This window comes from Marmota marmota, unplaced genomic scaffold (assembly GCF_001458135.2).
Source record: "Marmota marmota marmota unplaced genomic scaffold, marMar, whole genome shotgun sequence".
Classification (NCBI taxonomy): domain Eukaryota; kingdom Metazoa; phylum Chordata; class Mammalia; order Rodentia; family Sciuridae; genus Marmota; species Marmota marmota.
In genome coordinates, this window is record NW_025999983.1 from 184,636 (window position 1) to 199,127 (window position 14,492).

General features: G+C 55.9%; 2 protein-coding genes across 3 annotated transcripts in view; both read left to right on the forward strand.

Annotated features, from left to right (window-relative positions):
• Positions 1 to 2,752, forward strand: part of LOC107153149 (delta-like protein 1) — a 3,767-nt gene extending 1,015 nt beyond the window's left edge. Inside the window, exons 2-5 of the mRNA XM_015498665.2 lie at positions 8 to 247; positions 1,165 to 1,936; positions 2,028 to 2,145; positions 2,223 to 2,752. Of these exons, the coding sequence (XP_015354151.1) occupies positions 8 to 247; positions 1,165 to 1,936; positions 2,028 to 2,145; positions 2,223 to 2,228 (1,136 nt within the window). The 3' untranslated portion in view covers positions 2,229 to 2,752. The remainder of the gene's footprint in view (positions 1 to 7; positions 248 to 1,164; positions 1,937 to 2,027; positions 2,146 to 2,222) is intronic.
• A 3,730-nt stretch (positions 2,753 to 6,482) lies between these two features.
• Positions 6,483 to 14,227, forward strand: LOC107153087 (delta-like protein 1). Of its 2 annotated transcripts, none has more exons than XM_015498584.2 (11): positions 6,483 to 7,179; positions 7,368 to 7,667; positions 8,303 to 8,363; positions 8,590 to 8,847; positions 10,670 to 10,730; positions 11,228 to 11,358; positions 11,503 to 11,672; positions 11,781 to 11,997; positions 12,915 to 13,686; positions 13,778 to 13,895; positions 13,973 to 14,227. In XM_015498584.2, the coding sequence occupies exons 1-11, from the start codon at positions 7,126 to 7,128 to the stop codon at positions 13,976 to 13,978; spliced, it is 2,148 nt and encodes a 715-aa protein (XP_015354070.1). In that variant the 5' UTR covers positions 6,483 to 7,125; the 3' UTR covers positions 13,979 to 14,227. The 2 variants fall into 2 exon arrangements, with proteins under 2 accessions (XP_015354070.1, XP_048661716.1); XM_048805759.1 differs by having other exon boundaries at positions 12,915 to 13,116.
• The last annotated feature ends 265 nt before the right edge of the window (positions 14,228 to 14,492 follow it).

The following is a 14,492-nucleotide window of genomic DNA, read 5'->3' on the forward strand; positions in this document are numbered from 1 at the left end:
TGGAAAGCCCTCTTTGACTCCTTCGTGCAGGATCTGGAGAATGGCTACTCCTGCACCTGCCCTCCCGGCTTCTACGGCAGAATCTGTGAGCTGAGTGCCATGACCTGTGCAGATGGTCCCTGCTTCAACGGGGGGCGCTGCTCAGACAATCCTGAAGGGGGCTACACCTGCCGCTGCCCTGGGGGTTACTCTGGCTTCAACTGCGAGAAGAAGATGGATCACTGCAGCTCTTCACCCTGCTCTAATGGTGAGGGACTACAGTGGCTCAGACTGTCCAGTGCAGCACTTAGGGAACTCCTGTGGGCCTCATTTCAAATGGCCACAACACCTTGTGAGCTGCCTTGAGCCGCTTGAGCCTGAACTTATCCAGACACCCTCAGCAGGAGCTTGCTCTTGGGTCTACCCTCTGGGGAAAACCTGGGCTGTAAGACAGTGCTTACCCAGGATCAGCCCTGCTCAGGGGCAGGGGACTGTCCCCAGAGCAGCAGATCATGTTGCCAGGAGCACAGCAGTATTGCTTTTGGAAGGGAGCCCAGTCCCCTGGCTCAGCAGGGGCAGTGGTCTGGGGCCTTAGTATGTGAGGAGGGCTGTTCTGTGGACCCAGAGCCTCTGGCTATGAGTGAGGGCAGGATACCTGAGGCAGATTCGGAGACTAAACTAGGGCCCCACGGTTGCCTCTCCCTCCACCCTTCCTTTCTGTCCTCCTCCCTTCTTTCCTCCCTCCTTCCTTCCTTCTCCCTCCCTCCATTCCTCTTCTCTCCTTTCCTCCCTTCTTCAGTCCTTCCTCTTTTCTCCCTCCTCCCCACCCCTCCCTCCTTCCTCCTTCCCTGCTTCCCTTCTTTCTCCTTCCTCCTCTTCCTCTTCCTCCTCCCTCTCCCCCTCCTCCTCTCTGTCCCCCCTCCCTCCCTACTTCACTCTTGCACTAACAGTGTAGCAGTAGGCAGCCATGGTGCCCCCTTCAGCCTAGTTTCCCCATTAGAAACCTGGCTCCAGTGTGTCCTTTGTGGGCACAGTGGCGAAGGTTAGTGTAGTAGCCAGGAACTTCTAGCATGTTGGACTTCCCCTAGATTCCTTCCCACAGGCCCTGAGCTGTCTCGGTTTCTCTGCCGTCTTTCGGTGAGCCTTGTTCTTGTGGACACAGGCAAGATGCTCCCTGTGTTCCAGGTGCCAAGTGTGTGGACCTCGGGGATGCCTATCTGTGCCGCTGCCATGCAGGCTTTTCCGGGAGGCACTGTGAGGACAACGTGGACGACTGTGCCTCCTCCCCGTGTGCGCATGGGGGCACCTGCCGGGATGGGGTGAATGACTACTCCTGCACCTGTCCCCCTGGCTACACGGGCAGGAACTGCAGCGCCCCTGTGAGCAGGTGCGAGCACATGCCGTGCCACAACGGGGCCACCTGCCACGAGAGGGGCCCGCGCTACATGTGCGAGTGCGCCCAGGGCTACGGGGGTCCCAACTGCCAGTTCCTGCTCCCTGAGCCACCCGGCCCCATGGTGAAGTACGAGGGTGGGCCCTTCCCCTGGGTGGCTGTGTGTGCCGGAGTAGTCCTGGTCCTCATGCTGCTGCTGGGCTGCGCTGCTGTGGTGGTCTGTGTCCGGCTGAGGCTGCAGAAACAGCGACCGGCAGCTGACCCCTGCCGGGGGGAGACGGAAACCATGAATAACCTGGCCAGCTGCCAGCGCGAGAAGGACGTCTCGGTCAGCGTCATCGGGGCCACGCAGATTAAGAACACCAACAAGAAGGCCGACTTCCAGGGGGATGGCGCGGACAAGAATGGTTTCAAGGCCCGGTACCCTGCGGTGGACTATAACCTCGTGCAGGACCTCAAGGGCGAAGAAGCTGCAGGCAGGGATGCGCACAGCAAGCGAGATGCCAAGTGCCAGCCTCAGGGCTCCACAGGGGAGGAGAAGGGCACAGTGGCCACACTCAGGGGGTGCGTGCTGCTGCCGGCGGAGGGTGGAGAGCGGGTGGCCGGTCCTGGCCTGTCCCCTCCCATTGTCACTGCTCTGCGGTTTCCCTTTCAGGGGAGAAGCACCTGAGAGGAAAAGGCCAGAGTCCCTCCACTCCACCTCGAAGGACACCAAGTACCAGTCGGTGTACGTCATATCAGACGAGAAGGACGAGTGCGTCATAGCAACGGAGGTGAGTGTGCGCGTGCGCCCGGGGCTGGCGGGTGGGGCCTGCGCGCCTCCTGCTGCTCATGCTCTGCCCGGCCCTAGGTGTAAGCTGGAAGATGCGGCAAGATTCCCGTTCCTCTAAAATAGACACAATTCCAAGGATATATGCCCCCACGAATGCTGCTGAAAGAGAGGAGCCCACGGCTGCTGCAGAGGCGAGGCCCGCGCACCGGCTCCGGCTCGGCTCTCGCACTGCCCGCTGGGACCCTTCCGTTGCACTATGGACAGTTGCTTTTAAAGAGAATATATTTAAGCTAGCGGACTCCGTCCCTGCTGAGAAGCATGCACTGCCACGTATAGGTCTGGGGTTCTTATGAGCCGGTTTGTTCCCGACTAGAAACACAAACTGCCTTTACTGTACTTTTTGATACTGAAATGTGTTTTTTCTAGATGGAAAAATGTGTGTTATTTTTTGGATTTGTAAAAATATTTTTCACAATATCTGTAAAGCTTGAGTATTTTGTGATGTTTGTTTTTTATAATTTAAATTTTGGTAAATATGTACAGAGGCACTTCGGGTCTATGTGACTATATTTTTTGTATATAAATGTATTTATGGAATATTGTGCAAATGTTATTTGAGTTTGTTTTTTTACTGTTTTGTTAATGAAGAAATTCCTTTTTAAAATATTTTTCCAAAATAAATACTACGAATGACAATGTGCAGGTGTGGGTCCCTGCTTTTGCCTTGTCTGGGGCATCCTCCTCCCATGCTCAGTGCACAAGGCCCCTGGGTCTCTTGTAGAGTCCTTGCCTGGCTCTGGGTCCCTGGAGAGCCTGTTTTCTGCCTCTACCTGGGGCTCCTGCAGCCCTGGCCAGGGCAGCTGCCCATGCTTCTCGATGCCATGTTTGGTCAGTACTTAGGAATTTCTGAGGCTCAGCTATTTCCTCTGAATCTTATTTTTTAAAAGATGAATAAGACTTTGTTTAAGGTCTGGCAGCCATGAAGCACTTTTACATTGCATGACAGGGCTTTTTGCCTTAGAATAATAGTCATGTGTGACTTTAGTTGCCTCCAAAAGGTGTTGCTTTCTATGGAAATGCTGTCAGAGTGCAGTAGATAATAGCAATAAACCCACTCTTTACTGAGTAGCTCCTGTGTACAGGTCCCTATCAACCCAGTGACTGGTCTTGCCTGCAGTGTCACTGGACAGGTCACAGGTGGGGTGTTCAAGCTCTGAGGAGAGTTCCTGGCTGGGTTGTGTCACCCAGAGTAGGCAGTCTAGCCAGACCCGCACTGAGCTAACATCTGTCAGGAACTCAGCTTCTTCTTGCCCACAAGTTCCTGAAGACTTCACAGATGTCAGATCTGGTGTGACTTTGAGTCTGAGAGTGTGGTATGGATTGTGACTCAGACAACCAGTCCACACTGGGAAAGTGGCTTATTTGTGGTGCCCTAAGGATGCAGGCATCAGAATGGCACCTTCCCAACCTTATCAGTGGGATGGAAGAGGCAAGCCAGCCCATGTCTCCTCTTCTGTATGAAACAACCCGATCAGGGCCCAGGAGAGTCGATGCCGACAACAGAGAGGGACCAAGCCCAGCACGGAGCCCAAAGTGCCCATGCTGCTTCTGTTTCCCAGATGGACCCCAGCACTGTCCCGACCCTGTGACCAGCTCAGCTGTTGTTTAGGAGGAATGCTCAGTGATGAGGACCTCTGATGACTGACTTTGCCCTCCCAAGAAGCAGGGGCAGGACCTAGGACCCCACTTTTGCTCTCTCCCCTTGCTCACTTCTGGGGAGGGCAGGGTGACCTCTGTGTTGCTGTGCCCAGGAAAGTTTGCGCTCACTACCCCAGACCACTGATAGTCCCACTCTCCCCTTGGGAAGTAGTCAGACTGGGGCATGAGTCTAAGGCTCACCTGTGTCAGGAGTACCCACCCTGCTGTGTCTCCTACAGCTCACTCTGTGAAGGTTACTCTCACTTTCCTCTTCCTGGGCTTGTCCTGCCATCAGGGAAAGGCTTATCTTTCATCCGGGAAGCAGGACAGAGCACCTTCTCTTTTCCTCAGTGTTTCACTCAGAGCTCAGTGGGGAACACATGGGGCCCTGGTAGAAACAGCCACAAGGAAACAGACATGTGTGGGCCCGTGGTGACTCGCTGGGCCGGCGACGCCCAGCCATGGCTTGCCTCTGGCTACCTCTTTAAGGCAGGCATCTCCCCAGGCATGCAGTAGGAATGAGGAAGGAGGAGCCACAGGCACTCCTAGGTGGTGAGGTGGCAGGAGGTGGAAAGAACAGGTCCCCTCCATGGGAGTGAGCTTCAGCCCAAGCGCCTGCCGAGCTGAGACAGGTGGGCATCCAGCCCACTCCCACCAGTGAGATGAAGGCTGAGGTGGCAGGAGCGGCTGGCCTCCGAGTTCTTTCCCTTTCGCTTTTCATTTGCGCATGACTTTGTACTTTCAGAAGTTGGAAGAATGGTACAAAGAATCTCGTTGTTAGAACAGGTCTGTGTGGTTTCCTGGTCCCTGAAGCCCTCGACAGTGTTCCTTGGCTTTCCATGGTGAGGATAAGCACCCAATTTTGCTTCCCATTCATACAGAGTGGGCTCTTGGGCAACCCAGAGGTGGCAAGTGACCACCACCATCTGTGGCTCAGGCATCAGATAGGGGGGTGAGTCCTGACAGCTGGCCTCTCTGGAGGTGGCCACTTACACTCTGGCCCTCGCTACCCTCTGACTTGCTGGCTCTTTGTGTTTGCCCTTTTCTCATCAAGTTGGGTTTCTTTTGGTGGAGAACAGCAGAAAAGCATTTTTCCCCCCTTTGGTATTGGGAATTGAACCCAAGGGCACTTTACCACTGAGCTGCATTCCCAGCCCTCTGTATTTTTCATTTTTAGACAGGATCTTGCTGAATTGCTCAGGCTGTTCTCCAACTTGTCATCCTCCTGCCTCAGCTCCCAAATCTTTGGGTTTACAGGTGTGTGGCCATGACCAGCTCAGCAACTACAGTTTCAATGTTGTAAACTTGTGAGGCTGGAAGCAGAGACAGCCATCCAGGGATAAGTGGGGCAGGCCTTGAGAAGCCCACTCACCTGTTGCCTGGACAGCTTGGTCCCCCACACTGTGTGCTGAGTCAGCATTGGAGACAGGCAGCATCAGAGGGGAGGTGTCCCCACCTTCAAATGGAACCCCTGCCCACAGTCACTGTTCTTCCTCTCATCACCAGTCATAGGACGGGAGAGTCCCGGGAGCCTGCAGGTCAGATAACCTGCCAGGACAACAAGAAAGAGATGGAAGGGACCTATGGATGGGTCAAGTCTAACATGTCAGCCTACATGGTGCCTGGACTGGTTCCTACTTCAAGCAGTTCAAAACTTTATGAACCAACTGGAGAAATCTAAACTCTGACTAGCTGTTCATGGTTTTGCAGTGTATGTGCTGGGTGAGTGTTTTAGATGTGGTGTGTTGCTACTACTGAGTTAGATAGGCAAATGAGTCCTTATCTGCTAGAGAAAACTCTGGACTGATTATGGAAGAAACAACAGGAGGTATGGGATTTACTTCAAGCCCTCCAAGATGTGTGTACTGGAAAGTGGGTGGTACACCAAGGCAGGAGGGCCTGCACTGGTGGACAAAGCAGGGCAGTAGGTACATGGGGTTATGATCGCTGTTCTCTTGTGTGTTAGGAACTCTGTGGAAGTAGCAGCACTGAGACAAACGGCAGTGAACACACACAGGTGTGCAGTAACCTGCAGGTGGTCCACAATGCTGTCTGTCACGTGGCAGGTATGATGAATGGCAGGAGGTTTTCTGCCTTGTCTACACACATTTCAGATGAGAAGACTTATGAGATGCAAACAAAGTAAATTAAGTTGGGTACAGATGAGCAGTTTGGCCCAGAACTTTTTTACTAGAGCCTTGTCCAAACCCAGCATCTGCTTCATGTGGCTCTGCACTTGGAGGGGCCACTGCCGAGCCTGGGGCAGGATGATGGCACCATGGCCACTGTGTCTGTTGTGCTGTTTGAGGTTGTCTTCCAAAGCACAGATCTGAGCGAACGCTCTGCTCACCCCATCCTGGCTTCCCGCTGCCTTCAGCCAGTTCAGGGTCCTTGAGCTGGCTCCCGGCTGTCTCTGCAGCCTCCTGGCACATTCTCCTCCTCTTGACCCTTTCGCTCTTGGCCCCAGCCACACTGATTGTGGGCAGCCTGGCCTTCTGCACAGGGCCCTCCACCCTCATGGAACTGTGTTCTGCTGTCACTCAGGTCTACCCCTCCACAAAGATGTCCTGTTGCTCAGAAGCTGCTCTTTTTTTTTTTTTTTTTTTTTTTTATACTGGAGAATTGAGCTCAGGGGNGGTGGCGCAGGAGATTCGGTCCACAGCACTACCGTAGCGACCGCCGCCGCCGAGTGACACCCGGCCGCGAACGCAGGGCGCGCGCCGCGCACCCGCCCGCCACCGCTGACCGTCGGCTCCGCGCCCTGCGGGGCCCCGGATTATCGCCTCGCTCGTGGGATTTCCAGACCGCCGCTTTCTAATCGGCCTCCGAAGGAAGCCTCTGTAGCTCTCTTGGGAATTAAGCTGAATATCTGGACGTTTCCCTTCTCTCTCTATCCTTCCTTCCCTCCCTCCTTCTCTCGCTCTTTCCATCTCTTTTCTTTCTTTCCTGCGAAGAGGATTAAGACAAAACCAGGAAGCCGGCGACCCTCACCTACTCGTGGATTGGAAGAGAGGAGAAAAAGGAAAGTTGCGGCTCCCGTCTCGACAGGGAGCCCTTTCTCTCGCCCATCGGGGAGCTGCGGGCAGCCATCGAGGGCGGATCTACGGAACCGCAGCCTCTGAAAGAGCAGAGAACACCGCTGAAGCCAGGCGTCTTGGTCGTCCCAACTGAAGCAAAGCGGGGCTGCTTTCCTGCCCGCGCTCCTTGGGCACAGTGGCCCTCCTGGCCATCCCCGCCCTTTGGAGAAGAGGAGAGTAGGAGGGCGACGGCGTCCAGGGGGACCATGGGCCGTCGAAGTGCGCTGGCCCTAGCTGTAGTGTCCGCCCTGCTGTGTCAGGTAGGCAGTCGGGCGGGGCTGCAGCGTGGTGGAGGGCGGGGAGTCGATGAGCGGCATCTGGCCGCTGAAAGTGAACCCCGTGAGCGAGCGAGGCACCTCGCTGACGCTCCGGATAGGGCGCTAGGCGCGCTGGCCCCTGCGCCCAGACCGCCAGCGCCGGCCGCGTCCTCAAGCCCTCCCCCTCGCAGGTCTGGAGCTCAGGCGTCTTTGAGTTGAAGCTGCAGGAGTTCGTCAACAAGAAGGGGCTGCTGGGGAATCGCAATTGCTGCCGCGGGGGCGCTGGCCCGCCATGCGCGTGCAGGACCTTCTTCCGCGTGTGCCTCAAGCACTACCAAGCCAGCGTGTCCCCCGAGCCGCCCTGCACCTACGGCAGCGCAGTCACACCGGTGTTGGGCGTTGATTCCTTCAGCTTGCCCGACGGCGAGGACGCCGGAGCCGACGCTGCTTTCAGTAACCCCATCCGCTTCCCCTTTGGCTTCACCTGGCCGGTGAGTGCCGCACCTGCGCGCGCGGGGCTGGATGGAGGGAGGGAGGAGCGGGCGGACGGAGGCTCCACGACAGGCAGGTGGCCTCGCTTGAGGCCTAGACTCCTCCTTTCAATGGCGAGGCCAAGATGCAGGGTGTCACCCTGCTGGGCCAGCAGGGGACACCGAGGACCACAACCGTTTTAAGGACCCGGACATTTTGCATGATCTATCTCGCCAATGGAAGGAACCTCTTAACAGTGGGAAAGTTCTGGTGCCCCTGTCCCAGGCCCGATAGTTGTCCTTACCCACTCAGTGACAGCCCCCACCCTCAAGGTCCCCTCCCCGGAAGACGAATGACAGCTGCCCTCTGGCCTGGTCCACCACCCCACCCCACCTGCTCACACACTCTTTTTTTAAACATAATATCCTGTACTAACAGGCTGAAAAAATGCATCAGGAAATCACTCTTTTAAAAAGTTTTCATTTCCTTAAGGAAGGTGAGAGCAGGCAGAGATGTGGAGACCTTTCCTGAGCGCCCCACACAGAACTGGGCCATCAGGCCTTTTTCCTGACCTGCTTTGTCTGGAATGACTTTGATTAGGGGGAAAAAAAATCCAGAAATCTGGTTTATTTTATATCCCTCTCCTTTCTCCCAGGGCACCTTCTCTCTGATCATTGAAGCCCTGCACACAGACTCTCCTGATGACCTAGCAACAGGTAAGACCAAAACCCAGACCCCAAAACTACAGATGCTTCCCCTGCTTGATGTGTGTTTGACATCACTTACCTCCCGCATCTGATGACTTTCCTACTGCAGGTGCCCCAGAGTGCAGGGTGGAGGGGCCTTGGTCTTCCCACTGAGCACCTCTGCCCCCTCCCCTTGGTCTCAAGCTTCTGGGTTCTTGGTCAGAACTGACAAAAACATCTCTCCCCCACCTCCCAGAAAACCCAGAAAGGCTCATCAGCCGCCTGGCCACACAGAGGCACCTGACGGTGGGCGAGGAGTGGTCTCAGGACCTGCATAGCAGTGGCCGCACAGATCTCAAGTACTCCTACCGCTTCGTATGCGATGAGCACTACTATGGGGAGGGCTGCTCTGTGTTTTGCCGCCCGCGGGACGATGCCTTCGGCCACTTCACCTGTGGGGAGAGAGGGGAGAAGGTGTGCAACCCCGGCTGGAAGGGCCAGTACTGCACAGAACGTGAGTCCTCCAGGAGGCCATTTCTACTTTTAGAGACTATTCATGAGCCTCCAGAGTTCTGGATTTAGAGGGGACTATAGAGATATTCTGGGGGGAAACTGAGGCCCATGGGGCAGAATTGCCTTGCTAAAGCGATACAACAAGTTAGGGTCAACTCAGGCAGTTTAACATTCAAGACAGTGTTAACCTCCCACAGGAAGCTGCTTTTCTTCTGAGGGAGGAGCTGGAGACAGGGCCAGGGGTCAGGAAGCAAGGCTGTGCTCCCCCAGGGTGTGTGCACTGGAGAGGGAGGGGAGGAAGGAAGGGAGGAACAGAGAGCCAGTTTGTTGGGCATGCTTTCCACCAAGCCCTCCTTGCTATGACAGTGCCTCGTTGGGAAGTGCCCTTTCCTCCCTGGAGTTGGAGTGCTTGACCTGTGTACAGAGCAAGCCATCTGCAAGGTCCCCTACAACTCGCACCATTCTTGCTATCCAGAGGGGTCTTTACTCCTGTGATCTGTGGACAGTGCGGGAGTGTGGGTTGAGGTTGGCCTGCCAGGCTTCATAAGTGAGAGGTGTCTGTGCCCTGTCTTGTCTGAGTGCTGTCACCCTGTTTGCAAAGAATATGTAGGTATTGATGTCCAATGTGCCCCGGCAGGCAGGGGGCCAGGGCCAGGGCCACAGTGGGGGACCCCTTGGCTCTGGATCATCTGGACTTCAGTGGGCCTCTCTTCAGCTTTGAGGCACTTCTGGGGCTCACCACTCCAGCCCATTGGCATATGAGCTGCCCAGATCCCCAACCTTTTGAACTTTCATTCTCCTGCCCTAAAGCAAGTAGACTTTGAACTCTGAGGCCCAGAACCTCTTGGGAGTGGAAGGGAGAGTGCAGTTTCTCAGCTTTGATTTGTGCCTAAAGTAGGGGGTGTTCAGTGGGTGCCTAAATGTCCTTATTGCTTAGTTTCCCATCTCATGAAGTGTTCCCGAACTCCTTTTAAGCCCCGCCTTGGCCTGAGCTGAATCTGTTTTCTTAAGAACTGGCAGAGCTGCTCATTAATGAGTTTCATAACTGGGGAACCGAGCCAGCTCAAAGCCTCAGCCTACCCTGCCTCGGGTGCCTCTGGCCTTCTGGACTGCCTCCCACCCTAGCTTCCTCTCTCTTCCTCAGTGATTCTGGGGGAGTCAGAAACCTAAACTTTTTTCTTCTTATTCAAACACTGGAGTCTCCTCACCACCTCACGAGTGCCATAGATTAGATCTCCCTGGGTTAGGCAGCAGGGACTTTGCCTGCTCCCATTGGTAGAGGGGTGTCTGTGTGTGTGTGTGTGTGTGTGTATGTATGTATGTGCACGGCACCCGTGTGCACATGCTAGGACTGTGGGGGGGGGGCCACGGGTGGGGGGCGGCATTGTTGCACTGGGGCAGCTGCCGGGAGGGCAGAGACAATGGAGCAGCTGTTCTGCCCTGGCACCCTGCACACCAGCTGTCCACTCTTATCTGCACACACACTTTCTGGGATATTAAGAGGTGGAGCTTTGTGCATAGAATTGGGAAGTGGGGGAGGAGGAGGGGGAAGACTTCTGACCCTCTCTTAGAAGAAAAGGGGATGGGGTGGGGGGTGGGGGCTTCCGAGACCCTTTTGTCCTCCAGCCACTGTGTTAAAAAGAATGCTCATCCCAGGGCTAAGTAAAGTCCAAAGCAGCCAGCCAGGATGGGCCAATGCTCCACAGCCTGGGATCCACTCAGCTGGGACCCACAGATAGGGCCCTGGCTGTTATGCCCCAACCTGCAGTGATGCCCTGGAGGCCCTGTTGGGGGGTTCAGCCTGTGCTTTTATCTGCCTGCAGCAATCTGCCTGCCAGGGTGTGATGAGCAGCATGGATTTTGTGACAAGCCAGGGGAATGCAAGTAAGTTTGCAGAAGTCGTTTCTCACTTTTTCTTATTATGCTTTATACATGGAGTATTTGTAAAGCATCCTCAGGTGGTTACTTGAAGAATTGGTAAGATGAGTTGAGTGGCGGGGGGGGGGGTTGGTGGGTAATTGGAGTTTTTATCTAATAAAGTTTTGGGAATGTTTAAGGGAAGAGGTTTGCCATTCATCTAAGTTTCTAATCATTATGACAATGTACAGGCAGCAGTTTAAAATAAGTTAGTACAAAAGACCATCCATCCTCAAACCTTGCTGCATGTTAGAATCACCTAGGGCCCTTTAAGAGGCCAGTGCAGGGTACCTTGTGCCTGTCTTCAGAATTCTGAGGCAGAACCAGCTCAGGGTGTCAAGCTGCCACAGTGACCTAGTTGAGAACCAGGGATTTGTTGGTGCCAAAAATGATTTCTAATGCATGTTGTTATGGATCCAGGAATGGCTAGTATCCCTCTGACTGTATTATGCTTCTTTTCTAAGGTGCAGAGTGGGCTGGCAGGGACGGTACTGTGACCAGTGCATCCGATACCCAGGCTGCCTCCATGGCACCTGCCAGCAGCCCTGGCAGTGTAACTGCCAGGAAGGCTGGGGGGGCCTTTTCTGCAACCAGGGTAAGCCCCCTCTCCCAAGGCTGCCTGGTCCCCTCCAGAGCAGCCCTGGACTTGCCTGGATCTTTGGCCCCTGGAAAAATAACGTCTTCCTGCTTTTGACGCTGGGCTTCCTCTCCCTGCCTTTTCCTGTCTCTCATCTGGCAGACCTGAACTACTGCACACACCACAAGCCCTGCAAGAACGGGGCCACCTGCACCAACACAGGCCAGGGGAGTTACACATGCTCCTGTCGACCTGGGTACATGGGTGCCACTTGTGAGCTGGAGATGGATGAGTGCGACCCCAGCCCCTGCAAGAATGGAGGGAGCTGCATGGTGAGTGGACACCGTGGTGTCCTACCTGAAGCTGGGAGCCCCAGTTTGAAACAGGGTGTGAGTTTTTTGGAGTGCCTTTGGAAAGCCCTCTTTGACTCCTTCGTGCAGGATCTGGAGAATGGCTACTCCTGCACCTGCCCTCCCGGCTTCTACGGCAGAATCTGTGAGCTGAGTGCCATGACCTGTGCAGATGGTCCCTGCTTCAACGGGGGGCGCTGCTCAGACAATCCTGAAGGGGGCTACACCTGCCGCTGCCCTGGGGGTTACTCTGGCTTCAACTGCGAGAAGAAGATGGATCACTGCAGCTCTTCACCCTGCTCTAATGGTGAGGGACTACAGTGGCTCAGACTGTCCAGTGCAGCACTTAGGGAACTCCTGTGGGCCTCATTTCAAATGGCCACAACACCTTGTGAGCTGCCTTGAGCCGCTTGAGCCTGAACTTATCCAGACACCCTCAGCAGGAGCTTGCTCTTGGGTCTACCCTCTGGGGAAAACCTGGGCTGTAAGACAGTGCTTACCCAGGATCAGCCCTGCTCAGGGGCAGGGGACTGTCCCCAGAGCAGCAGATCATGTTGCCAGGAGCACAGCAGTATTGCTTTTGGAAGGGAGCCCAGTCCCCTGGCTCAGCAGGGGCAGTGGTCTGGGGCCTTAGTATGTGAGGAGGGCTGTTCTGTGGACCCAGAGCCTCTGGCTATGAGTGAGGGCAGGATACCTGAGGCAGATTCGGAGACTAAACTAGGGCCCCACGGTTGCCTCTCCCTCCACCCTTCCTTTCTGTCCTCCTCCCTTCTTTCCTCCCTCCTTCCTTCCTTCTCCCTCCCTCCATTCCTCTTCTCTCCTTTCCTCCCTTCTTCAGTCCTTCCTCTTTTCTCCCTCCTCCCCACCCCTCCCTCCTTCCTCCTTCCCTGCTTCCCTTCTTTCTCCTTCCTCCTCTTCCTCTTCCTCCTCCCTCTCCCCCTCCTCCTCTCTGTCCCCCCTCCCTCCCTACTTCACTCTTGCACTAACAGTGTAGCAGTAGGCAGCCATGGTGCCCCCTTCAGCCTAGTTTCCCCATTAGAAACCTGGCTCCAGTGTGTCCTTTGTGGGCACAGTGGCGAAGGTTAGTGTAGTAGCCAGGAACTTCTAGCATGTTGGACTTCCCCTAGATTCCTTCCCACAGGCCCTGAGCTGTCTCGGTTTCTCTGCCGTCTTTCGGTGAGCCTTGTTCTTGTGGACACAGGCAAGATGCTCCCTGTGTTCCAGGTGCCAAGTGTGTGGACCTCGGGGATGCCTATCTGTGCCGCTGCCATGCAGGCTTTTCCGGGAGGCACTGTGAGGACAACGTGGACGACTGTGCCTCCTCCCCGTGTGCGCATGGGGGCACCTGCCGGGATGGGGTGAATGACTACTCCTGCACCTGTCCCCCTGGCTACACGGGCAGGAACTGCAGCGCCCCTGTGAGCAGGTGCGAGCACATGCCGTGCCACAACGGGGCCACCTGCCACGAGAGGGGCCCGCGCTACATGTGCGAGTGCGCCCAGGGCTACGGGGGTCCCAACTGCCAGTTCCTGCTCCCTGAGCCACCCGGCCCCATGGTGAAGTACGAGGGTGGGCCCTTCCCCTGGGTGGCTGTGTGTGCCGGAGTAGTCCTGGTCCTCATGCTGCTGCTGGGCTGCGCTGCTGTGGTGGTCTGTGTCCGGCTGAGGCTGCAGAAACAGCGACCGGCAGCTGACCCCTGCCGGGGGGAGACGGAAACCATGAATAACCTGGCCAGCTGCCAGCGCGAGAAGGACGTCTCGGTCAGCGTCATCGGGGCCACGCAGATTAAGAACACCAACAAGAAGGCCGACTTCCAGGGGGATGGCGCGGACAAGAATGGTTTCAAGGCCCGGTACCCTGCGGTGGACTATAACCTCGTGCAGGACCTCAAGGGCGAAGAAGCTGCAGGCAGGGATGCGCACAGCAAGCGAGATGCCAAGTGCCAGCCTCAGGGCTCCACAGGGGAGGAGAAGGGCACAGTGGCCACACTCAGGGGGTGCGTGCTGCTGCCGGCGGAGGGTGGAGAGCGGGTGGCCGGTCCTGGCCTGTCCCCTCCCATTGTCACTGCTCTGCGGTTTCCCTTTCAGGGGAGAAGCACCTGAGAGGAAAAGGCCAGAGTCCCTCCACTCCACCTCGAAGGACACCAAGTACCAGTCGGTGTACGTCATATCAGACGAGAAGGACGAGTGCGTCATAGCAACGGAGGTGAGTGTGCGCGTGCGCCCGGGGCTGGCGGGTGGGGCCTGCGCGCCTCCTGCTGCTCATGCTCTGCCCGGCCCTAGGTGTAAGCTGGAAGATGCGGCAAGATTCCCGTTCCTCTAAAATAGACACAATTCCAAGGATATATGCCCCCACGAATGCTGCTGAAAGAGAGGAGCCCACGGCTGCTGCAGAGGCGAGGCCCGCGCACCGGCTCCGGCTCGGCTCTCGCACTGCCCGCTGGGACCCTTCCGTTGCACTATGGACAGTTGCTTTTAAAGAGAATATATTTAAGCTAGCGGACTCCGTCCCTGCTGAGAAGCATGCACTGCCACGTATAGGTCTGGGGTTCTTATGAGCCGGTTTGTTCCCGACTAGAAACACAAACTGCCTTTACTGTACTTTTTGATACTGGAGAATTGAGCCCAGGGGTGCTCTCCCACTGAGCCACACCCCCAGTGCCTTCTAGGTTTTATTTTGAGATAGAGCTCACTAAATAGCCCAGGCTGGCTTCAAACTTGAGATCTCCCTGCCTCAGCCTCCTGAGATCATCTGAGCAGAGATGATCACAGCATGTGGCTTTTATTCTAGTAACAGGTCACC

Coding starts and splice junctions, on each gene's coding strand:
- LOC107153087 (XM_015498584.2), top strand. CDS start 7,126: ATGGGCCGTCGAAGTGCGCTGGCCCTAGCTGTAGTGTCCGCCCTGCTG. Junction 10,731..11,227: donor GACAAGCCAGGGGAATGCAA/GTAAGTTTGCAG, acceptor TTCTTTTCTAAG/GTGCAGAGTGGGCTGGCAGG. Junction 11,359..11,502: donor GGGCCTTTTCTGCAACCAGG/GTAAGCCCCCTC, acceptor CTCATCTGGCAG/ACCTGAACTACTGCACACAC.